At 32.7% G+C, this 24,953-nt stretch overlaps 1 protein-coding gene across 4 annotated transcripts; it reads left to right on the forward strand.

Annotated features, from left to right (window-relative positions):
- The first annotated feature begins 304 nt into the window (after positions 1–304).
- On the forward strand, positions 305–24,182 carry LOC144965746 (major facilitator superfamily domain-containing protein 10-like). 4 transcript variants are annotated; one of them, XM_078901399.1, is made up of 14 exons: positions 305–331; positions 533–575; positions 5,942–6,194; positions 7,799–7,895; positions 8,431–8,534; positions 9,309–9,467; positions 10,659–10,850; positions 11,694–11,787; positions 12,863–12,974; positions 14,055–14,110; positions 16,083–16,135; positions 16,549–16,639; positions 17,494–17,631; positions 19,093–19,220. In XM_078901399.1, the coding sequence occupies exons 3-14, from the start codon at positions 5,994–5,996 to the stop codon at positions 19,194–19,196; spliced, it is 1,401 nt and encodes a 466-aa protein (XP_078757525.1). In that variant the 5' UTR covers positions 305–331; positions 533–575; positions 5,942–5,993; the 3' UTR covers positions 19,197–19,220. The 4 variants fall into 4 exon arrangements, with proteins under 4 accessions (XP_078757525.1, XP_078757522.1, XP_078757523.1 ...); XM_078901396.1 differs by lacking the exons at positions 305–331; positions 533–575 and adding exons at positions 2,960–3,015; positions 21,929–24,182 and having other exon boundaries at positions 19,093–19,192; XM_078901397.1 differs by lacking the exons at positions 305–331; positions 533–575 and adding exons at positions 2,966–3,008; positions 21,929–24,182 and having other exon boundaries at positions 19,093–19,192.
- The last annotated feature ends 771 nt before the right edge of the window (positions 24,183–24,953 follow it).

Raw genomic sequence — 24,953 nt, forward strand, 5'->3', positions numbered from 1 at the left:
TGAAAATAACATGATTTAGCCCGTCTGAATGTTCATACTTTTGAAACCCTGGAATGACCTCTTGAAATCCGGAAGTATTTTCTATGGTTTGTTTACTATCGACTCATTGACGGGATGTGTCAGTGATAGACGCTATTCAATATTTGATATTATGTCGAGTATTTTGAATTTCTCAGTACTTGATACTAAAAGTAGTGTCTGTGAGATCCACTTAATTAAAAAAAAAATTCTTTGGAATTCGCCAAGGAACGACATTAATATGTAAAAATGTGACTATTATCATTTCCGGTGTTCGGTCGGGATAATCAGGATACTGAAAATTGACTTTTAGGTCTAACTCATATTATTTTATTTGAATCAATTTGCCCCAATTAATCCTCAAACTGTGTAATTCTAATTGTCTTCACATTTAATTTAAATTCATTTTCGGAATTGGTCCACTCTGACAAAAATTTTGTCAGAGTGGACCAATTCCGAAAATGAATATTACCGAAGTGATGTGGCACAAATGCCTTTCAAATATTATATGCAGGCGAATGGGGATGAGAACAGGGTGAATGGACCCAGTACGAATGGTATGTAAGATTCTATCACAATTAGATGTAAATGATAAATATGTATAAATCATAAATGAAAAGAAAAAGATTACAAACTGCGACATTAAAATAATTTCATCACACACACACACACACACCCACACACACACACACACACACACACACACATATATATATATATATATATATATATATATATATATATATATTGAATCGTGTTGGATACAAATATGGTACGAATAGTGCTCGACATGTAGCAATGGAGCGAATTATTATTTTAATATTTACAACATTGTTGGGGTCAGTCTACATCGATGTTTCAGGCCTTTTCAGCCATCCTCAGGACTGTGTGTTACATGAGTTTGGTTTGTTGTGTGTTGTTGCTTGTTGAAGAGGAATGGCTTTGTTTAACGTGATTTACAATACGTTTAATAGGTTGAAATGTTATTCAAGAAACATATTCAATTGAAGTATCAATTGCACTCAACTATTATTTAAAAAAACAAAACAACTATTTTGTTCTCTCCAAAGATACTGCGTTATTTTTATAAATTAACTTTTCTATATATCTGCTGGGGTTGTTGATCTTGTAATAAATATCAATGATATGTATCGTTAGTTAAATTTTTGTTTCTATGTGTATTTTATTGTTGCACTGTTATGTTATTCAGGTTTAATTCTCTTTTAATAATAATACATATAATAATAATAATAATAATAATAATAATAATAATAATAATAATAATAATAATAATTATTATTATTATTATTATTATTATTATTATTATTATTATCATTATTATTATTATTATTATTATTATTATTATTATTATTATTATTATTATTATTATTATTATTATTATTATTAGTAGTAGTAGTAGTAGTAGTAGTAGTAGTAGTAGTAGTAGTAGTAGTAGTAGTAGTAGTAGAAGGAGTAGTAGTTGTATTATAATAACATTAATAAAAAGAAGAAGAAGAATAACGATGATGATGATGATGATGATGATGATGATGATGATGATGATGATGATGATGATGATGATGATGATGGTGGTGGTGGTGGTGGTGATGGTGATGATGATGAAAATAATAATCTTTTTTTCCCGGGAGACAATTATCGTTAGGTTACAGCTGAAGTGAACTTATTTGCATGTCTGATAACCCAATTCCTTATGGGCTCATTGTTGTAATGGAAATCTAAAAAAAAATGACGCAAAATATTGTCCACTACAGTAACGACGTTAAACTAGGCCCATAAGTGGGTTCGGATGTCAGACCTGCATATGTACGTTGGTTACAGCTCTTTTTTTTTTTTAATAAAGGACACATCTCTCTCTCTCTCTCTCTCTCTCTCTCTCTCTCTCTCTCTCTCTCTCTCTCTCTATCTATCTATCTATCTATCTATCTATCTATCTCTATCTCTTATCCGTATCAATCTCTATTTATAATGGATATGAATATTGCTTCCCGCACTTTTTAGATCGTCACAGTACAACTTAAAATGAAATTGTTTTCTAATGTTATGATTTCTCAGATAATCACTGAAGTAAGTTAAGAAAGTGACTTCAAAAAGACCTTGTATCTCCACAATTATAAAACCTGATCTGATTTTATGTGATAAATGAAATGTAGTAGATATAACTTTGCTTTGTTTTAAATAAGCTATTTCATTTTGCTGAGGCGAATTTAGAATTTTCAAAATGAACTGTGCACAAAACATTTATTCGGAGTACAGCTGACTTGCAATCTTTTTAAAAGCAAATTGTTGCTTCTTGTATTAAATACCCACTTCCCATATCTTTTTTCATCTTTAGAAAGTCGAAAATTAAAAAAAAAAATCTTTGTTTGTGGGACGATTTTATACATGTCTGGAACATTGAAGCGAGAGTTATCTTAACAATAGACAGAACTCCCGATTTTGTGCTTTCAGCCAAGTCAACATTTAAACCAATACCAAGATCTCCCCCTTCCCTTTCCAGTCCATGACTAATTTAAATGTATCAATAGTTTTAGCCACGTTGGCGTTTAATAGTCAATGTCAACAATCAATTAATAGGGCGATAAACAAGCCAATACTTACATAAAGACAATCAGAATTCAATGAAAATCAATGTTAATCAACTATATAAAAGTAATATAAATATCAAGTTTTGTACATGTCGCGAACAACTCACTTTCCATCGCTATGATTATTTTACAAACGCGTCTGGGTCCAATGAATACAGCGAAAGACACAGACGCATCTGTGTATAAATCAACGGTGATTATACCAAAGATTATGATAACATATACATTCTTTCATTATACCAAAGATTATAATAATATTCTTATGAACTTAATGTTTTAATATTGGGTACTAAAAAAATAGTATCGAATTCAATGCAAGCCTTACATCTAATTATACCCATCACATAATAGGGGTGTGCTGTGCTGCTTGTAAACAATATAAAAGTAAAAGGTGTTCCTTGTTATTATTTTGATAATCTCCATTTTGCCCAAACGACTAACAAAAACACCTATAATTCTGTCCCATCAAGTGCTCAGAGCCCAATTGTTTATTTCACAGTTTTCAGATCAATTGCATTATTGCCCTGTAGTTGCAAACTGCCTGTGATTGTCACGGAGTGACCTGACTTCTGACCCGGCATTTTTTAACTTGTGTGACTGTGACAACAGTAACATATGTCACAAGTCAAGCCACTGTCACCATCACCCTGGCATACCTGCCAAATCACGAATTTTTCGTAATTTTGCGAATTTTAGACACATTTCATGGCCAATTACGAAAATACGAAATTTCATGGAAAATTACGATTTTTTTTGTTCTCCGTAATAATAGAATATTTATATATAATACTTTAATAATGATGAGAATAATAAGGAAAAATAATATTGATAATAATAATAGTAATAATAATGATAAGAAGAACTACTACTACTACTACTACTACTACTACTACTACTACTACTACTACTACTACTACTATTACTACTACTACTACTACTATTACTATTACTACTAATACTACTGCTACTACTACTACTACTACTACTACTACTACTACTACTACTATTACTACTACTACTACTACTATTACTATTACTACTAATACTACTGCTACTTCTACTACTACTACTACTACTACTACTACTACTACAACTACAACTAATAATGATGCTGCTGATGATGATATTAATAAAATAATAACTACAATAATAATAATAGAAATAATAATAATATAATGATATAATAATAATGATAATAATAATAATAATAATAATAATAATTATTATTATTATTATTATTATTATTATTATTATTATTATTATTATTATTATTATTATTATTATTATAAAACATTTCTACAGAGCATAAGGAACCATTCTTTAATGGCGTCAGCTTTTTTCAGCTGATTTTTTACCCCCCCCTGTCAGCCTCGTCATCTTTCTCTAGCCCCCCCCCCCCCCCCCCCACCCTGGCTGACATCAGTTCTGAGATCAAATATTTTAGTCAATAACACCACCCAGCATTGGCTACTGGTGAAGCAGCGCATTGAGTTTAAGATTTGATGTTATTGATATAGCTCCTTTCATGGTTTGACACCATACTGTTTAAATGAACTTGTGTCTCATTACAGGCGTGGTAGATCGCTAAGATCAAATGATATATGCATCTTATGACAGAGGTACCCTTTAAGTCTAAGTCTTGGTTTCAAAACAAATTTTTCAGAGTAACAGCGTCTAAGTTGTGGAATTGCTATTCAAACAGTGAAAATTTAGATACGTCTAAAAAGAAATTGAAAACTGAATTATTTAGAAGAGCATTATTTTGATAATCAATGTGTTTAAATCAGGGTAAATGGTATTGTATTGTGAATGTAAAGAGTTTGTGTGTGTGTGTGTGTATGTGTGTGTGTGTGTGTGTGTGTGCAGAGTTTTCGTATGTGGGCCTGAGTGTATGGGTGTATGTGTGTTCGCATGTTAGTGTGTATGATAGTTTGTATAGTCTAAGTGATTGTTAAGCGCCATAGAGCACTTGTCAGTGGATTAATGGTCGCTATATAAGTATATTATATCGAACCTAGGACCTTCTGAAGCTGAGGTCAGCTTTTCCCTACCCCTCCTGTAGTCATCTTTGGGTCAGCTGGCCTCAAGACCCCCCCCCCCCCCCCTCCCCAGCACTTAAGCTGACGAAATTAAAGAACGGTCCCTAAGCATGACGATGTAATGTTGTAATGATCATCAATGTCATCTTGTGGTTGTTCGTACATGGTTTCAGAAATTACTAATTTCCTTAAGAAATTACTAAAAATTGACATAAAAATTACTAAATTTGAAGTTTTCAATTTGGCAGGTCTGCCCTGGTCTATTATTGAATTAAAAAAAAGCTTTAATTTAGATGCTTCCATTTTCTCAATTTTCATTAAAAAACAAAAAAATAATTCCAGTTGATTAAGGAGAGCGTGTTGTTATATTATTATTAAAAGACGTAGAGACTATATTATTATTATTATTATTATTATTTTTATTATTATTATTATTATTATTATTATTATTATTATTATTATTATTATTATTATTATTATTATTATTATTATTAATATTATAATAATAATAATAATAATAATAATAATAATAATAATAATAATAATAATATAATAATAATAATAATAATAATAATAATAATAATAATAATAATAATAATAATATTATTATTATTATTATTATTATTATATTATTATTATTTTTTTTTTTTCAAAAGATCTATTTTCGATTGTGTTGATGTATAAAAGTGCCTTACTCAAGGACACAGCACTGAAGATAGAGCTTTACCATTGTAACCAATCTGGCCTTTGATCATGGCCAATGTTATAAGACTTAGTATCAAGGCGAGACACTGATCAATGATACTTATTTTCAATTCCGGTAGTTCAATTTGTAAGGTGTGAGCTAAAAAAAAAATACTTGCACTTGCACACACTACATAGAATTTATTTTAAAATGACTGCTTACGCAATGAGAAAATTAAAAAACAAAATTTAAAAAAAAAATGAACGAGAAACAAAAGACAGTTTGTCAGCAAGATTTGCCGTATAATTATAATGCCGTGTGATTCACCACATTAATCTGGTATTATGTTGGAATGAACCAGATAATGCACATTTTTTTAATAGTTAAAATAATCAGAATTTTTTTTTTTTGTAATTTAAAAAACTACATTCACTCTTATCAATGAAAGCATTGAATCTGATTTGAACTGTATAATTTAAGACTGTCATTTAATTTCCAAACAGTTGGTCGATCGCAATATCCTATCCGTTTCATGAATTCATGTTCACAGGTTGTCTTGTCTCATTATAATTTCCTTTTTCAATTCATTTCAGGCAAAACTAACTTGAAAACATTTCATACTTTTGAGTCTACTCTGAGCCAAAGATGAAAACAAGAAGTGGCAAATCCTTTCAGAGTGAGCAGCCAGTAGGCTCTAACAATAACAATGCAGAAGTAAAGACAAATACGGATAAAGATAAGACATTCTATTTGGTTTTTGGATCGTTGATCTTCGATTTGCTGGCATTTACTGTCATTCTCCCATTACTTCCCTCTCTTTTGGAGTATTACAGTCAAAATGATCAGGTTAGTAGTATTTTGCTCAAGTCTTAAAAAAATAGTATAATATCATTAATGATATTCACATTTTTTTCAGTATAACTAACAATTTTCTTCTTCTTCTTCTTCTTCTTCTTCTTCTTCTTCTTCTTCTTCTTCTTCTTCTTCTTCTTCTTCTTCTTCTTCTTCTTCTTCTTCTTCTTCTTCTTCTTCTTCTTCTTCTTCTTCTTCTTCTTCTTCTTCTTCTTCTTCTTCTTCTTCTTCTTCTTCTTCTTCTTCTTCTTCTTCTCTTCTTCTCTTCTTCTTCTTCTTCTTCTTCTTCTTCTTCTTCTTCTTCTTCTTCTTCTTCTTCTTCTTCTTCTTCTTCTTCTTCTTCTTCTTCTTCTTCTTCTTCTTCTTCTTCTTCTTCTTCTTCTTCTTCTTCTTCTTCTTCTTCTTCTTCTTCTTCTTCTTCTTCTTCTTCTTCTTCTTCTTCTTCTTCTTCTTCTTCTTCTTCTTTCTTCTTCTTCTTCTTCTTCTTCTTCTTCTTCTTCTTCTTCTTCTTCTTCTTCTTCTTCTTTCTTCTCTTCTTCTTCTTCTTCTTCTTCTTCTTCTTCTTCTTCTTCTTCTTCTTTTCTTCTTCTTCTTCTTCTTCTTCTTCTTCTTCTTCTTCTTCTTCTTCTTCTTCTTCTTCTTCTTTCTTCTTCTTCTTCTTCTTCTTCTTCTTCTTCTTCTTCTTCTTCTTCTTTCTTCTTCTTCTTCTTCTTCTTCTTCTTCTTCTTCTTCTTCTTCTTTCTTCTTCTTCTTCTTCTTCTTCTTCTTCTTCTTCTTCTCTTCTTCTTCTTCTTCTTCTTCTTCTTCTTCTTCTTCTTCTTCTTCTTCTTCTTCTTCTTCTTCTTCTTCTTCTTCTTCTTCTTCTTCTTCTTCTTCTTCTTCTTCTTCTTCTTCTTCTTCTTCTTCTTCTTCTTCTTCTTCTTCTTCTTTCTTCTTCTTCTTCTTCTTCTTCTTCTTCTTCTTCTTCTTCTTCTTCTTCTTCTTCTTCTTCTTCTTCTCTTCTTCTTCAGCTTCTTCTTCTTCTTCTTCTTCTTCTTCTTCTTCTTCTTCTTCTCTTCTTCTTCTTCTTCTTCTTCTTCTTCTCTTCTTCTCTTCTCTTCTTCTCCTTCTCCTTCTCCTTCTTCTTCTTCTTCTTCTTCTTCTTCTTCTTCTTCTTCTTCTTCTTCTTCTTCTTCTTCTTCTTCTTCTTCTTCTTCTTCTTCTTCTTCTTCTTCTTCTTCTTCTTCTTCTTCTTCTTCTTCTTCTTCAGCTTCTTCTTCTTCTTCTTCTTCTTCTTCTTCTTCTTCTTCTTCTTCTTCTTCTTCTTCTTCTTCTTCTTCTTCTTCTTCTTCTTCTTCTTCTTCTTCTTCTTCTTCTCCTTCTCCTTCTTCTCCTTCTTAAGCCAATCAACAGTTGCACATTATAATGTAGATTGTGATTGATAAGAATAGTTCTTTTGACATGTTTTGATAACGTCAGTGCATTTTATTTTGAAGAAGGGTCCCAACACTATTTAAAGGTCTTAAAGAGGTCTGTTTTTCTATGTCCAATATAGTTTACAAAGAGGTATATGTGATGAAAGTGTGTTTAATTCATGCATTATTCTCTCCACAAATTAGTCTGGGTTATATGAGGCCATCAAGAATAGTGTGTCACATTTCCGTGATTTTGTCGGAGCACCTGATACTTCAAGATGGAACTCTGTACTGTTTGGAGGTCAGAATGTTTTTTAATCATCAGTCAAAGTTAATAAAGTAGATCCAAGTATTCTTCATTCTTTTGCTTTAAAAGAAGTGTATGTTTTGTTCACTTCTACATGCATGGTACCTTAATGTTTGCAGTATTAAATTAGTACATGGAAGAACATGTTTTAAAAAAAAAAGGAAAATTCCCAGAGGTTTCATTGTGAAAGAATTGATTTCCTTCCTCCATATATGTAATCCTTTATGAATGATTATTATTTTTACACATAAAGTGATCTTTAAATACTAAAAAGGACAAAAAAACTCTTTACTCACATTCTCTTATTGTACTCAGGTGTAAAATGAGTACCTGGCCGTTAACAGCGTTGTCTCTGTCTGAAAAATTGTAATGTTGCCTAACAGGTGTCATGCCTCATTCTGTATGTTACGTGTTGCTGTTGGTCTGAGACCCTTTGAGCACATGATTTAGTGGATATTGCGCGATAAAGCTCACGTTTTTTTTAAAAAAAATTTTTTATTAGACAACAACATTACAATTTATTTTTCAGGTCTGATTGGATCCCTGTTTTCAATGCTTCAGTTCCTGACTGCACCAATTGTTGGGGCAGCATCTGATGTTTATGGCAGAAAACCCTTGATGATGATATGCTTGGTATTTTTTAAATTTATTTTCCAAAGAATTATTTTCTTTATTTTGATAAACAGCCAAGACTGTTGGTATTTTTCAAAACTCTTATATATATAACCAATTCTTTTTTCTCAAATTCTGTAACACACAAAACAAATATAAAAAATAAAAACATTTATTGTATTGCAACTAATACGACGATTTTCCTACATTTGGTAAGGAGAGGGTTAAATGGATTAATTATATGATTAGAAAGGCAGTCATGACCTCAATTCTGAGAGGGCTTTGAATAAGAGAAGCAGGGGGAAGAAGGGTGGAGGCGGGAGACAATCTTGTACAGGTTAAAAAGCATACAGCTTAGATGGCAAAACTTTGATATATATATTATAATATGTCTGATTCAAGCAAGAGGATGATACTATACTATAACTAAAACAAAATTATTTAGAGAATGGTTATCCCTCCTTCACTGAATCATTATTTTTGTAAATATATTTTAAAATAATGAGTATTATTATTTTTTTTACAATTAAGTTGATTAGCAAACCCAGTTCTTAAAAAACAACAACAAAAGTTTAAATTCCATGATGTCGTTGAGTGATAAGACTTAGTCTTTTAATGACTCCAAAGCAAGTTATCAACATATTCAAATATATTTTAAAATATAGCTTGCTTAATAAAGTGCAATGATTTACTTATTTACCATATTCTGTGTAATGTTTTAAAAAGTTTCTTTGATTTCGATTTTTATTTTTGAAATGCTTAATATAATTTTTTTGTATTTTGTTATAATTTCAGTTTGGAATAGCCCTATCATATGCAATTTGGGCAATTTCAAATAATTTCTTGTTGTTTGTCATTGCTCGAATTGTCGGGGGCATCAGTAAGGGAAATGTGAGTTTGTGTACTGCAATTGTAACCGATGTGTCTACACCGCAGGAAAGAGGAAAAGGCATGGTAAGCAGTTGATAAAGATTGCATTATAAAGTGCAATTACTTACTTACTTATTGGTGACCAACTGAGCTCTAGCCCTTTTAGCGTATGCCTTAATGTAAAAATTAGATGTCTAAAGTGCAATGAAAAAGACAATAATAAATGAATTGCTTTTCCACCAATTACAAAAAATCATAATGGACACAAAAGGGCATAGATTTGAAGTTATCATTTGAACACCCAAGTTATCTTTTAGTTTCATAACCATTAGATTTGGAATATGGATGGGAGGATTAAAGGCTATAAAACTCTAGCATGCTCTCTGCCGAAGAGATAACAATTAATTTATAAAAAGTTAACCTCAAGGTTTGGAAATTTAATATTGCGATAATTAAAAAAAAAAGATAAATTGTTAAAAAAGACTGTTCAAATATGGGATAGGGAAAGAGAGAGAGAGAGAGAGGGGGGGGGGGGGGGGGGGGATTGCATTATTGCACATTTGCTCTATAAAAATTGTGACTTTGTACCAGATGCTTGCATCTTTAGCGCTAAAAACAAGTCACCAATAAAATATAAAATGTATTAAACAAAAAATGAATATAACAGCTTAAAAAAAGAAAGAAATATCAAACACAGAACGTTTCGGGCTCAAACCCCCTCTTCAGCCAACAATTTACAACAATCAAAAAATAAATACTTTATTTTAAAAAATAGGTGACGACTAAATATTTTGTACCTAATAATTTATGTTAAAATTTTTTTGATTTTTGTTGTTAGTTGAAGAAGGGTTTTTTGCCCGAAACGAACTGCTATTTATATATATATATATATATATACCCAGGGCGTCAGATTCTAACTGTGCATTCGCTATATGCGTACATTTTTTTTTTTTTCTTATTTTATAGCCCAGCCCCTCCCTTACCATTGTGATCAACAGAGACTTAACTACAATCCTGTTATTTGCCAGAAATAGTCTTGCGACCTAAACACACATGACCATTTAGTTCATAGATGGGTCATTCTAACCATGTTTTCCTCTCACACTTACAATGAGTCAAACGCCCTCAATATTTATTTTTACCTTGGTAGAATGGAAATTGATAGATTGTTCCCTGTAATGGATGTTGATTTAATAAGATTCCTATTACTGCTAGTTACTTTGTCCAAGTGACTTTAAAAAGTCAAACAATTAAAGTACTACATTGTTGTTTCAGGCCCTGATTGGTGTAGCATTTTCTATTGGATTCGTATTTGGTCCGTCCATAGGAGCTGCCTTCTCTTCATATTCAAGAACCCATGAAAATGAAATGTTTGTGTATCCTGCTCTTTTTGCCCTGTCTCTTGCTGTAGTTGACATTTTATTCATTTACATGTGCCTCGGGGAAACTCTTCAAAAACAGAAACGGGTAAGGTTATATTTCATTTTTTAAAAATCTATGTAAGGCATAAGGATAAATGATTTGTTAGTAGTCCTTCAGAACTTCTAGACTATAGGGTGGGAGTTTATCCCGTTTTCTATATCATGAAACGGATAATAGCAAAGCACTTTTCACCAGATCTAACAAACCCTGATACCCAATCATTGCTGGGTGGACATGGGGGTAAAAAACAAATCTCGACTTCACCTGGAATTAATCTTAGTCAGTGCTCTACCAACTGAGCTTTGGGAATCATATAACTGATCAAATTGATTTTTATTGTTAGTTATTAGACAACAGGATTTATGCGACTTTATGGCTTTGTAGTACGACTTTCGGCTTTTGAACTTTAGATCTCTGGTCTGAGCCCTGCTTTGGGTTGTGCAAAATTAAGTCCTTGGAAAAGGCTCTTTACTTACATTCTCTCTGTGCACTCAGATGTAAAATGAGTAACTGGGCATGAACAGCATTATCTCTGTCAAACTAACAAACAAACAAAAAAATCATAATAGATTCTTACAGATGTCATGTCTCGTCCTTAATGTTAAGTCTCACTGTTGACTTGACATCCTTTGTAAAGGGTATTGACCACATTTAAGTAGATGTTACGCTTTATAAAAGCTCAAGTTTTTTTGTTTTGTTTTTGTTTTTGTGTGTGGTTATACTTAGTTCTGCAAAATATACATTAAAAAGTATGATATATTTTTAACAATGCTGACTGGGTCGGCAGGATTTTTTGCTCTTTGAAAGTTCTGTTTCTAATTAGTCAAATCACTGTTCCTGTATGATTTTTCTTACTTTAATGTATTTGTTGTTTTTTTTTTTTTACAGCTCAAATCATCAGAGGTATTCAGTAATGCTGTGAAATACATCAACCCTGTCTCCCTCTTTAGATTTACCCCTGTTCATAAACTCTCCACAAAAGGTTTGTTTTTGTCCTTTTAAATTATATTTGGCTTTTGTATTTGTTATGAGATTATATAATGTATTTCTTAAAAAACCTGATATAAAAACATTCTCATCACTCACATGAATATCAAGTATAAATTGCCCTGATTATGAAGGAATCGTTTGATTCTCATGAGTTATTCAGGAAATGGTCATCTGTGTCTCATAATATAAGATTACCATGAAAAAAAAATTAGAAGCTTTTTTTAAAGTGATTGCAATAGCTAGATGCAGTTAAAATGGAATCTCCTGATGTTTTAATGTTTTGGGGTTTTTTCTGGTTTGTTTTTTGTTGAATGTACATTCACGGAGAAGGTGAGGAGGGTTGTTTTTTGTTTTTTGTTTGTTTTTAAAAAATTTTTTTATGGTGGCCTAGTCCATCTATAGCATACTCAGTTCTCATCCTGTGTAATTATATAGGTACTAAACTTTTAAGAAAAAATTTAAATTAAAAAAACAAAACAAACAAACTTTAGTTACCACAACAAACTAATTGGACTACGCTTTGTATAAAAATGTTAGAGATTGACAATTCAAGATAAATGAAAGAAAATTTGACTGCTTCTAAAATTTTCTATCCATGTTTCCATTTATCTAAACACGTAAAAATAGGAAATGGATGGAAGCTTCAATTTCGTCAAAGAAGACAGATAATGTGGACGTGTTGGGTTTCTCAGTTATCAACAAAATACAATAAATGAAACATTAAAGACAAATAAGAGATAAAACAAAACAAAACTATGATGTTAAGTCACCTAAACAATGCCAGTCTTGCATTTCTCATTCGTCTTTAGTGTTTCATTTACCATGTTTTGTTGATAAAGGGGACCCAAAGCGTCCACATTATCCGTCTTCATTGTTTACACTGAAGCTTCCATTTCAATTCCCATTGTTATTTATTTCTTTGAGCTTCAAGCAGTAATATTTTCTTTTCTCTAAACATAAATTTGAATTAACGAGTGTTTCAATCAGACTGAAAGAGTTCAGACCAGTGTATGGCATTGATTTTGGCGCTGATATCTCTTACATGCTTAATATATTTTTTCCTTCAGAATCCAACCAGGTTCATCAAATTGGTGTGATATATTTCATTTATCTTTTCATCTATTCTGGTCTGGAGTTCACCCTTCCATTTCTCATGCATACTCGATTTGATTACTCAAGGTGAGGTTTGAATACTCAAGATGAGGTGGTCATATTCACTTGTCAAATCTAAGCTTTAAAATGGAGTACCTTTTTCTAATTTTCATAAAACTTTATGATGTCATAATGCCATCTCTTTCATTTACCAAAGAACAATCACAGCACTCAAAACTTGGCATGGGTGACTCTGGCTGTCATGAAAGTCTATGATGCTCAACTGGCGAAATATAAGAATCTTTTCTCTTTTTTGGAGTCAACAATGGAATCTAGGTTCCAGAATTTGTGACTCTTTTAATTACGGAGCTGACGGTGGGTCAGGAATGTCAATTTGACATTTTAATATTTTATTTCGAAAAATGTATGGCTTTATGGTAGCATTTTCCTAACACACTCACTCATGGACAAAGATAATAATTCAAAATACCCCCCCCCCCCCCCAGAATAAATTTATGACAATTGAAATAAATGAACATTTGATTTTACCTAAATACAAATGAAGTAGGAATACAAATGAAGTAGGAAAGTGATTGAGAGATGATAGCTGATAGAATTTACTGTGATATTGACTCTTGACTAGATAGAACACTTTTGATTAATGGGACGCCCCCACACCAATCCTCCACTCAAGATAAATAATGATTCAAAGTGTGTAACTGTGGATTATCTCTCCTACTTCGTTTTTAGATCACAAAATATTTCTTTCTTTCACTCGCTCGCTCCCCACCTCCTCCCTCTCCATCTCTGACTCTGTCTCTCTCTCTCTCTCTCTCTCTCTCTCTCTCTCTCTCTCTCTCTCTCTCTCTCTCTCTCTTTCTCTCTCTCTCTCTCCTCTCTCTTTCTCTCTCTCTCTCTCTCTCTCTCTCTCTCTCTCTCTCTCATATATATATATATATATATATATATATATATATATATATATATATATATATATATATATATATATATATATATATATATATATATATATATTTATCGTTCAAAGCGTTTGTAAATATCTCTCTCTGTCTCATTTCTCTCCTTATGTCATGTAATGTTATAGGATTCAAGATTGGAACTCGATATTTAACTTATACATGTTGATATGATCTTTTATGATTTCAGTGCCCAGCAAGGCAAAATGTTTTTTTACATGGGGATGGTGATGGCATCAGTTCAAGGTAAGTATTTCCAATGTGATACCAGTGTAAGCTCATTTCGTACTGCTTCAGTCTTTGTTTCTATATAAATTACTTGTTTTTCTTTCAGGGATAATTTGTCATTGTTTATAGCTGCCAATTTTATTTTTAGGTACTATGTATCAAGTTAACTCGCCTGATTGCTGAACATTGAGGTAGGGCTATTGATCAAGATTTTTAAAATTAGCATCAACACTTTTAAAAAATTATCTTTTGGATTTCAATCTATCTCTCAAATTATTTTTTTTTTGTTTTTATTTTTAAAAAACATTTAAACATTACTGATTTGGTTACAATTTACCACTGCAATAGCACAAGGTTTCGCTTTTTTTGTTTGTTTGTTATAATGATGTTAATCTTAGCCAACCTATTGGGTTGTTATGGCTTTGACTTGAATACATTCACTATTGTTTTTTTTTTTTATAAATATGTCTTTGATATTTGCAATAGGGTGATTTTTTTTCCTTCTCATGTATGTCATATAGGCTGGGATATTCTGCAACACGCCCAGCGGCCCCATAGAACTGTAGTGTTAAATGGACAATAACAATTGCTTGTTATCCTTTGAATAAGATGCTAGTCTATCGTAAAGTAATTTCTGTCTGGTCTAAAGACCCAGCTACCCAAACACTGCTGGGTGGACAGGGGGAAAAACAAAAAGCATGACTTCACCTGGCATCATTCCCTGTCCCTTTATTTATAAAACAAGTTCTCTACCGGCTACAGTGAAGCTCAGTAGTAACGAGAACCTCCGTTCCAAGTATGAATTCTCGTTATTCATGAACTCTCGTTATAGATAGTTCGTAGTTGACATCACTCAGGTCTTTGTTAATGTTTTTTGTCATCCGCATTTATGAGTAATTCTCACTAAACTGTATTAACCAGACTATAAACGTTCATGGTTACACAAAGTTTTGTGTGTTGGTCCATTATACTTCCGGATGGCAATGTTGTGAGCTTCTTAGCAAGCGCATACTATCTATAACCAATTTTCAAGGGAAAGAACCACATAATCTAATTTTGACCCTTTAAATATATCGATAATCCTTCGAAATAGTGTACATGGTGCTGGACTTCATATTAAAGCTTTGACATATCTCAACAATCGTTGCCTCATTCTTCTCCACTTCTTCTATGATGGAAACTGTGGTCTCAGTAGTCAGCCTCTTTCTTTTTTATTTTTATTTTGAGAATCCATGATGTTGTTCTTGATATCGAGTTTAAATTAGGTATGATGACAATTGACGATATAATTTTGACGAAAAGTGCGGTAAAAACCTGGATTGAAATTGACATCAAGTGGACAGTTTACTGCAAAAACTGACTCACTATGGCGTAACAAAAGCTAGCGGTCGTAATCGTGGTGTGATGCTAATGAACGGTGCCAATAGGTGCATTTATGAGACACTTGAACTTGTCCAATAATAGGTAAGATGAGTTATTTAATTTAATTTGGAGGGGTGATCATCGTGGCAAAGTCCCTTATCTACACATATATCACCCGTACTGATTGTAATAGCTATCCTATTGCTATTGTAGTACTTCTAATACTGATTGCTTCGCTTTGCATGTGTGTGATTGTGATGTTTGTTGATAAATAAAATGTGCATTTTTGCTTTTTATTCTAGATTGAGTTCTCATTATTCTCAGTCTCCAAATTGCTCTTTCTCATTATAACAAGTCTATTTACAATAGAGAAATAGTAGGGGGAAAAAAACGGGGATTTGAAAAAGTCTCTTTATTGATGAGCTCTCGTGATTTACAAATTCGTTAAACTTATAGACCACTGTACTGTAGCTGTCTGGACCTTCTTATCTCAATAAAGTAACATTTTAATTATTTATATATTGGACAAAAATCAACATCAAACATAAAGTAAATGGTAGAGAAAGATTTTTTCGCATGTTGTATTGATCAAGCAAAAATTCACTGTTTTTAATTGATATTCATTCAGGTGGTTACACACGCAGAATACCATCTGGTAGAGAAGCCAAAATATCCTCACAGGTATTTATATCATGATCATGATCATCATTATCATTTTCATCATCATCACCATCATCATAGAATCATCATCATCATCATACAATCAGCAACATCATCACCACTATTACCATTACCCAATCATTGTCATTATCACCATGACACACCATCATCTTCAAAATTATCATAATCACCACCACACAGCCATCGTCATCATCACCATGATCATCATGATCACACAGTCAACATCATCACCACACAATTACCAGTACCAATGTGAAAATATAAAATAATTTGACAGCTTTAAGTAATTTTAAGTAAAAATGAGAAATAATTCATTGTCATAGTGCCTGTTTTACCATGATAAATCTGAAGTAATAATTACAATTGTTCTCTACCAGTTGCTTTTCCCTAACCACTGAACGTTACTTCCTCAGGGCATCCTGTTACTCATACCAGCTTTCCTCCTGATGGGTTTTGCACAAAACATTTTACTCGTTTATCTTGGCCTGACCATTTTCTCATTTGGTGAGTTCACTTGACAAAATCCGGCCTCATACTCATAATTTTATCGTCTTGTAAAGATTGGGGGTCCTGATTGCTCAGTTGGTAGAACTCTGGCTTCACACGCAATGGGACCGAAATTGATCCAGGGTGAATTGGAGATTTTTTTCTGATTCCCCCCCCCCCCCCCTCCCCAGTCCTCTGTTCATCTAGAAGTGATAGGGTAGCTGGGTCTATTAGATCTGGTGGAAAGTACTTTGTGATAGACTAGAGTCCTATAAAGTGCAGTAAGCAATTGATATTGTCTGTTTCACGTCAAAGAAACCAGGATGAATTCTGGCTCTATGGGCATAATGATAATAATAATAATAATAATAATAATAATAATAATAATAATAATAATAATAATAATAATAATAATAATAATAATAATAATAATTATGGCTCTGAAGGTCCACTTATATAGACTGGGTTTAACATAGCGTTTTTTAAAACTTATATACTGACACTTCCCTAAAAGTAATGTCACAATACTAACTAGATGGCGATCATTAAAAGAAGTAAAAAATGAGTTGTTGTTAGTTGTGCCCAAGGAATCAAATGATTCCATTGTGAATTATCAAATATAAATCACTTTTCACTTTGTTTTTTTGCTAGTCATTGCTTTTTATTTGAGCCTAAGCCCAAACCAGGTACTCATTTTGCTCCTTGGTACAGTGAGAGAATGTGAGTAAAGGGCCTATCGATGATGTTGTCCATACGTGGGAGGGTATGTTTATCTTCCACTGATTTGTTTCAGTTTATGAATATCCTTTAAGAAATCTCCTACTTTCAGCTCCTATTATGAAAACACATTTCATCCTTTCCTCATCCATCAGCATCAGCTACTGTCGTTCCATGCATGACCACCTTGGTGTCCACTTATGGAGGTCAAGAAGAGAAAGGAACCATCATGGGAATTTTTAGGTCCATTGGGGCCTTATCAAGAGCTCTTGGGCCATTGTTGTTCTCCACAGGTTTGTCTCATTTTTCTTTGTGTCTGTGTAACATACCTGCCAAATATTTTTGTAGCTAAAATCTTTACTGCAAAGGGAGGGTGGATATTGTTATTTAGTCTTTTACCACTTTGAGAGACTTAATATATAGACTACGTCGTAATTAAACATATTAACACCTTTACAGAATCAAGTGATATTGGATTCACTAGCCTGATGTCACGTCACCCAGCAACGGCGAGCAGCCTGGTTCTAAACAAAGAAAATTGGTGCTTTTTATTCTTCATGTTGGCTAGAACTTTTCATATGTCATGTGATCAGAATGTATACAAGTCAAAACATGATCATATTTAGAATGTTTCTCTCCTCTGGTTACACTTTTATGCTCGTCTGAGAAATATTTCATAAGGGGCGTCCGCCATTGTTCCGATAGTTTAGATCCAGTTACTAAGTTACCATGCGTCATTACGAGGGAAGTGACATCATGACTGTTGTAGCGTATTTGACTTGAGGTTAATGATGATGGTGTGGATGGGTTGAATGGGGGGAAAAATGACGAGGAGAGTGGGTTCTTTCCTCCCCCCCCTCCCCCCCCCCACCCCCTCTCTCTCTCTCTCTCTCTCTCTCTCTCTCTCTCTCTCTCCTCTCTCTCTCCTCTCTCTCTCTCTCTCTCCCTCTCTCTCTCTCTCTCTCTCTCTCCCTCTCTCTCTCTCTCTCTCTCTCTCTCTCTCTCTCTCTCTCTCTCTCTCATTCTCTCAACTGGGGCTTTCGATAGCTCAGTTGGTAGAGCACTCGCTTCACACGCAAAGGGACTGAGATCGATCCCGGGTGCAGTTGAGATTTTTTTCTGCCTAACAGGCAATGTGACCTCATCCCACATGTTAAGTGTTTTAAAGCACTTTGAGTGTGTGTAGTGGATATCACACTATATCAGAGCTCAGGAAGAAAGAGAGAAATTATGGTACTTTCCTAATTTTCTATAGGTTATGTTTAAAGGTTATAATGTTGCTCAGAAGCATGATACCAGCAGGTAGGTCTTTCTGTAAGTGGAAAGTATTTGGTAAAAATGAGTAAAGTAACTTTGATATTTATACAGAGGGGTTGGTAACTGAGCCGAAAAGTAATCGTGTTTTTTTCAAAAATTAATGTTGAATAAAAGATTCTTTCATTTCTCTTTATAAACAAGGAAAATAAGTAAATTTTAGACAATGATTAATTGAATTAAATCTAATCAATAGTTGATTGACTGAGTAGTTTATTGATGGTGACATTCAGGACAATTTCAATTGACAGTCAAGGAAGGTTGATTTTTTTGTTTGTTTTGTTTTGTTTTGTTTTGTTTTGTTCAGTTCTCTTATTTTTTGGGGGTGTTTTTTATGATGATTTTTTATTCTGTTATTTTTTGTTCTGGCACTTCATCATACAAGCCTTTTCCTTTCATCACAAAGAACTTAGATTTGTTTTTGTTTTTTTCACTTTCAGTTTACTGGTGCTTTGGTGCTCGTATATGCTACTCAATCGGTGCCATGTTCCTAGCTATTCCGTTTTTCATCTTGACAAGACTCTTCAAAGCCACAGACAAGTAAAGTTTAAAACAAACAAAAAAAAAAGTCTCAACAAATGACATCTATTTGTGACACATCACCTCAGAACAGTTTTATGTTGGGTTGATTTGGAAGCTAAAAATTTGATTTATAGTGAAAAATATGAGACTTGAGTTTTGGTTATATCTTTTATTGAGAAAAATACGTTTTCTGAAAACTGGAAAAAAAAAAAGACTAAATTTTATTTCTGATCATCTGAATTTCAAATTCACTCTATAGAAACAGCTTCACCCCGACATAATACTGATATTTGGCAGTTGGTCACATATTTTTTGGTATTTTTTTTTTAATGATCTCATTCAATATTTGATAGATATTATAATCTCTGAGGTTGACAGATAAGGAGAATCAGTGTACATTATGAATGATTTTTGATATGAGGGAATATAAGGGAAACAACTTTATTATGTTGTGCAAATTTTTTTGTGATATTGATTTATTTATATTTTTTCTTTTTTAGAACTGATTTCTTGTTCGCTCCCTATCGATGCAATTTTAATGTTACAAATACTATTAGGTGAATTGTCACTGTATTTCAGTGTCAGTAATCCTTAGAGATGATTCTTACCCCCCCCCCCCCCCCCCCCCCCCCGCCACTCCCTTCCCTTTTTTTTTTACTGCTGACCCTTTTTTTTTATAGTTGTTTTTAGTTCATCCTCCGTCCCATCACAGTTTGAGAAAGAGAAAAAGATGCTCAAATGAGACCTGCAGTTTCAAAGCGGTATTATGTGCAGGAAATTGAATTTATTACCACAAATATGAAATTTGGGGTTAATTTCTATTCTATATTTTGAAGAATAAATACGATTTCTTACATTGCAGAAGACCTAAAGTTTGTATTTTATAATATTTTACTTGTAAATTCACTTTCAATTGTCTTATTCATCCCAACATGATACTGTTTGGAGACATTGGGTCACATATCTTGAAAATGGTCATTGCGACAGCTGACACTTTTTATCAGACCATCACTCACATGGTCTTGAATTTAAGTTTTTATACTCAATTTTGTATAGTTAAGTTATTGTTCAAGCAGTGCAGTTATTATTTCAAGAAGCTTTTACTTTGTTTTGAGGATCTATGAAAAGTCTTTTGAGAAGGCTGTACTGTTGCATCTATTGTTAGTGATATATTCCCCATGATTTCAAAGTGTCCTCGTCTGATCCTTGCATTACTGTAAGATTTATTTACTTTGATATCTCCAGATGTATGATGTGATATTATATCATCCACATCAGGAACTTTTTAAAAAAATTCTTTCTTCGACAAACTAATGTCGAATGATTTTTAGTGTTCTATTTTTGTGATATTTGAATTTTGAGTTGTTGATCAACCTTATGCCAAACCACATTGTTAAAATTATTCATTAAAAAACATATATTGAGTCTGGTTGTTGTCTGTAAGATTGTCAGAGATTGTTAAAAGATGAAAAAATCAACGACAAACGTTCAATGGCGAATTTTAGTCGCATCTCAAAAGCTGAATGATAATTTGTTCATTGTCCATTTTTCTGATTGATGTTCAACCTTTCGTTCATTGACGTGATAATTCTGTTCATGTTGTGATGACATACTGCTTATTTACTCTGAAAAGATGTCATATGTTTTATTTTGACCCTTGACAATAATGCCATTGTTCAGGTCTTTTCTATGTTTATTTTTAGAAAAAAGTGTGCTGTTCTTTCAATAAATATATATATATATATACATTGTTGCTATTTAATGTTGATGTCATGCAATATTATACATTATTGAATTATTTGATACAATGTCTTTTCAAACGAATTGTCACTGTTTACTGCAATAGCTTTACATTTACCGCCAAGAACTGACACATCAAATGATAACGTCTCATTACAATACATGGTTATTCTTGTTATATAATGCTTTCAATACTAAATTCATAGTTGAAATACATTCTGATATTATTTTTTAAAATGATCAAATTAATCAAGAACTTTTTGTACAATAAATTTGATAAATGTCAAGCATATCATCAAATGTTTACCCTAATTATATTCATCATAAATCAAATTCGAAATGTAAAGTTGTTGACGAGGTTTTTAGAATCAAAATCTTGCCAGTTATATCAAATCACTGAAAGAGCATAAAATACAAACTCATACTGATCTGACATTTAGTGTAAGTGGCAGTACAAGTTGAAATTTAGCTTGCAGTCACATATACCAATCTTTTCATAGCAACATATATTAGTTTAGATGGTCGTTTCGAAAATAACTATATCTTTACTTTCTCGCTTGGAGTGGGTATTTTAAACCTCCCATGAGACCAAACTTTTTTTTTTTTATGGCGTGGACTAGCCCACGTGCAATTAAAACTCACCAAATATTCCCTATTTTTAAAATTTTTGGCAGGATGAAATTACACACTTTTAACTCACCCAATCAGATTTTTGATACTTTTCAAAATTGGAAAAAATGTATTAAAAGGGAGCTGAACATAGATAGTTTTATTCAACTATCATTAACTTGCAAAAACATTAGTTTTGATAATAAGCCTATAATTTGTCTCAGAAAAATGTAATAAATAGGCATGGGGAAAAAGTAACCCGGGTAAACTACAGATATAGTCAGTGTTTGGGTTGAGTGAATTAAGGAATGATAACAAGAAGTGTAAAATAATTACATTAAATCTTCAAATATTGTCACGTCTATTTCAAAGTGTACAAATAAAGAAAAAAAAATCTGTCCCCAGGCAACCTGTCTTGGATAATGGAGACATCCAGGTTGTGGAGTTCTGATGGGACAGGGTGGCTCAGCGGTATGATCTTTGCTTTGTACCCAAAAGGTACTGAGTTCGAATACCCGCTATGTTGAGCAAGTCACCCCACCCTATCTTAGTTTGCAGCGCTGCACTGCAGCTGATTCCTGGGTTATTCCAGTCTTCCCTTTGAATAGACCCTAGAGACAAATTTCCCTTATGGGATGAATAAAGGGAATTATATTTATTATTATTATTAATATTTTTGATTTTAGAGATACGTGTCTGTATAATAAACCTTAATTGATTCCAGATAAAAATGGAGATAACCTACTTAAACACATGATAAGTTCCTCACTCATTGCCGATTAAAAAAAATTTTCAATTTTAAATGTTTATTCATTGAATAAGGCTCAGTGACATCTGTAAACCTCTATCATACATAAATGATTGAAATCTCTTCTTAAACATTAAAGTAAAAGCGTTTTTTTTTTTCTTTAAATAAGAGAAAATTTGAAAGTTTTAGTGATCTTTTTGAGCATCTTGCATTTTTCAATTCAAAATTGAAGAGAGGCAAGGGTGTTAAAAGGAATAATATCAATCAATTAGAGAGTGGTGGGAGCTGCTGGAACCCTGGGATCGTAAAAATACTAATGAAAATTTGAAAATGGAAAGGTTGGGGATGGACTGATACGAACAATGGACGTTTGAAGTGCAAAACAATAAACAAGTGTGAAGTGTAGCATCAAGGATGCCCTTTTTGCTGGAAGAACTGCGCTTTGGAAATCTTCCAGCTCATCTTGGCCAGTATTGGTGAGTTGGGTTTTTTTTAAAGATGAAAGTATTGGTTGTTTCAAGGCAATGGTTAAAGGGAAGCTAGATGGATATATATCCTTTTTTATGATTTAAGGGTGATACCATCTGATGAAGAGAAGTTTTGTATTAAATATGTTCATATACTCTTAACAAGAAATATTTTCAGGCTTTTAAAATTTTTTAGCAAAGGACATCCCTTTAGCATGTGTACTCCTCGGTGGTTAAAATATGAATGAAAAGGGAGCGAATTTCCTATATATTGAATCACCCTTTACATACCTATCAGACCTTAGTGACCCTCTACTCACACTATAATCATTCTTCGTTTTCATTCATACCTCAACTACCGAGGAGCACATGCGTTACAATGCTCACTACATTTTGTTTTAAATGTTTCTCTGTTTATTGTTATGTTGACAAATGGCTGCACCCAAAGCGTCCATTGTTTGTACTATTCCCATCCAAATTCTTTCCATTTTCACCTTTTAGTATTTTTTATCAATCAATTATTAGGTGGGATTCCTGACCTTCCAAAGTGGGCAGGGAGGCAATTACTTTGTGTCTTCTATCGCCCTATATATGTCTTCCAATTTGCTTTCTGTCTTTGTCTTGGAATGAGATTAATTGGTATTGTCCTGGCCGCGAGTTTTTTTTTTGCACCAGGTTGGGAACAGGCAGGTTTAAAAATGGGTCAGGGAGGTTCCTCCATGTCTACCGTCTCACGCTGATTCGTGGAGAAAAATAAACACGTGACAGTACTATTTTTACGTGTCGTTTTGACACGCAAGCGGTTTATATGAACCGTAGGGAAACTCACCTGATCAAGTCGTTGGGAACGCTGACTCCACGCGGACTCAACACTAGGATTGACCACCACTAACCTCCACTTGCAACAACTGCCACTACAGCTACTGCTGCTGCTGCTACTACTGCTACTACTGCTACTACTACTACTACTACTAATACTACTACTACTACTACTACTACTACTTCTACTACTACTACTACTACTACTACTACCACTACTACTACTACTACTACTACTACTACTACTACTACTACTACTACTACAACTACTACTGCTACTACTACTACTACTACTACTACTACTACTACTACTACTATTACTACTACTACTACTACTACTACTACTACTACTACTACTATTACTACTACTACTACTGTTCATACTACTACAACTACAACGCACCGTTTTTATGCACCTCCGTTGGCGGTGATGGTTAATTAATGAAAATTTTACTGCATACGATCATGAGGTTTAAATAATTTTAGATTGTAGTTTAGCACGCTGCTTAGTGATTACCGGTGTACGTTTATACAATGATAATAAATTAAAGAATATTCACAATAATTTAAAAAATCAAAGGTAAAAAGAAACATGGCACACAAATACTGATCTTAAATAAATAAAGAATTTTAGAAAAAAATTTTTTTTAAACACGATAAAAAGTTTTTGAAAAAAAAAAAAAAGATGTCTTTCTCAATAAAGTAAACTTTTAAAAAAATATATGTTTACAATGGGAATCGAACCCAGTACTTTCAAGGTTAAAAAGTCTTACAGCTTGTCCACTGCGCTACGGAGCCACCTAACTGTCCATCACATTTAATAAGGTCTTTCTAAGACATTATTTTACCTTCAATGCAACTTCTATTTTCTGGTTCTATATTTCGAATTTTTAGTTTATTATTATTTTTGTATAAATTTATTAACAAAAACATCCTACATATATGTCACAATATAACTTTTGCCATGTCCGAATACAGAAACACAATATCGCTGATGAAATTGGGTGGAATGCACATCGTGACGGAGGTGCATAAAAACACTACGTTTAAAAAAAAAAAATTGTTGTATTTTTGCAGCAGTTATAAATTTACCAATCACAGTTGTGCAATAATTTATCACCTAAATATAGTAATAGACCTACAGAGATGGACCCTACAATGCATTTGATTTGTGTAACGTACTTTTTCTGCACCTATCCACACTAGCTACAACTGTAGACACATCTCAAGACAACAATAGTGTGGTCTAATTTCTATTGCTGACTTATATTTCAAACTTCAACTACAGTATTATAGTATTATATCAAACATTTTTAAAAAGTATGTCATCTTCTTCTCATTCTTCTTCTTCTTAACAACCAAAAATACGGTAGGCATACATTGTGTAGTGTGTAGT

This window comes from Berghia stephanieae, chromosome 2, assembly GCF_034508935.2.
Source record: "Berghia stephanieae isolate SIO BIC M18660-M18661 chromosome 2, UCSD_Bste_1.3, whole genome shotgun sequence".
NCBI lineage: Eukaryota > Metazoa > Mollusca > Gastropoda > Nudibranchia > Aeolidiidae > Berghia > Berghia stephanieae.

Coding starts and splice junctions, on each gene's coding strand:
- LOC144965746 (XM_078901396.1), top strand. CDS start 5,994: ATGAAAACAAGAAGTGGCAAATCCTTTCAGAGTGAGCAGCCAGTAGGC. Junction 9,468..10,658: donor AGGAAAGAGGAAAAGGCATG/GTAAGCAGTTGA, acceptor TTGTTGTTTCAG/GCCCTGATTGGTGTAGCATT. Junction 10,851..11,693: donor CTCTTCAAAAACAGAAACGG/GTAAGGTTATAT, acceptor TTTTTTTTACAG/CTCAAATCATCAGAGGTATT.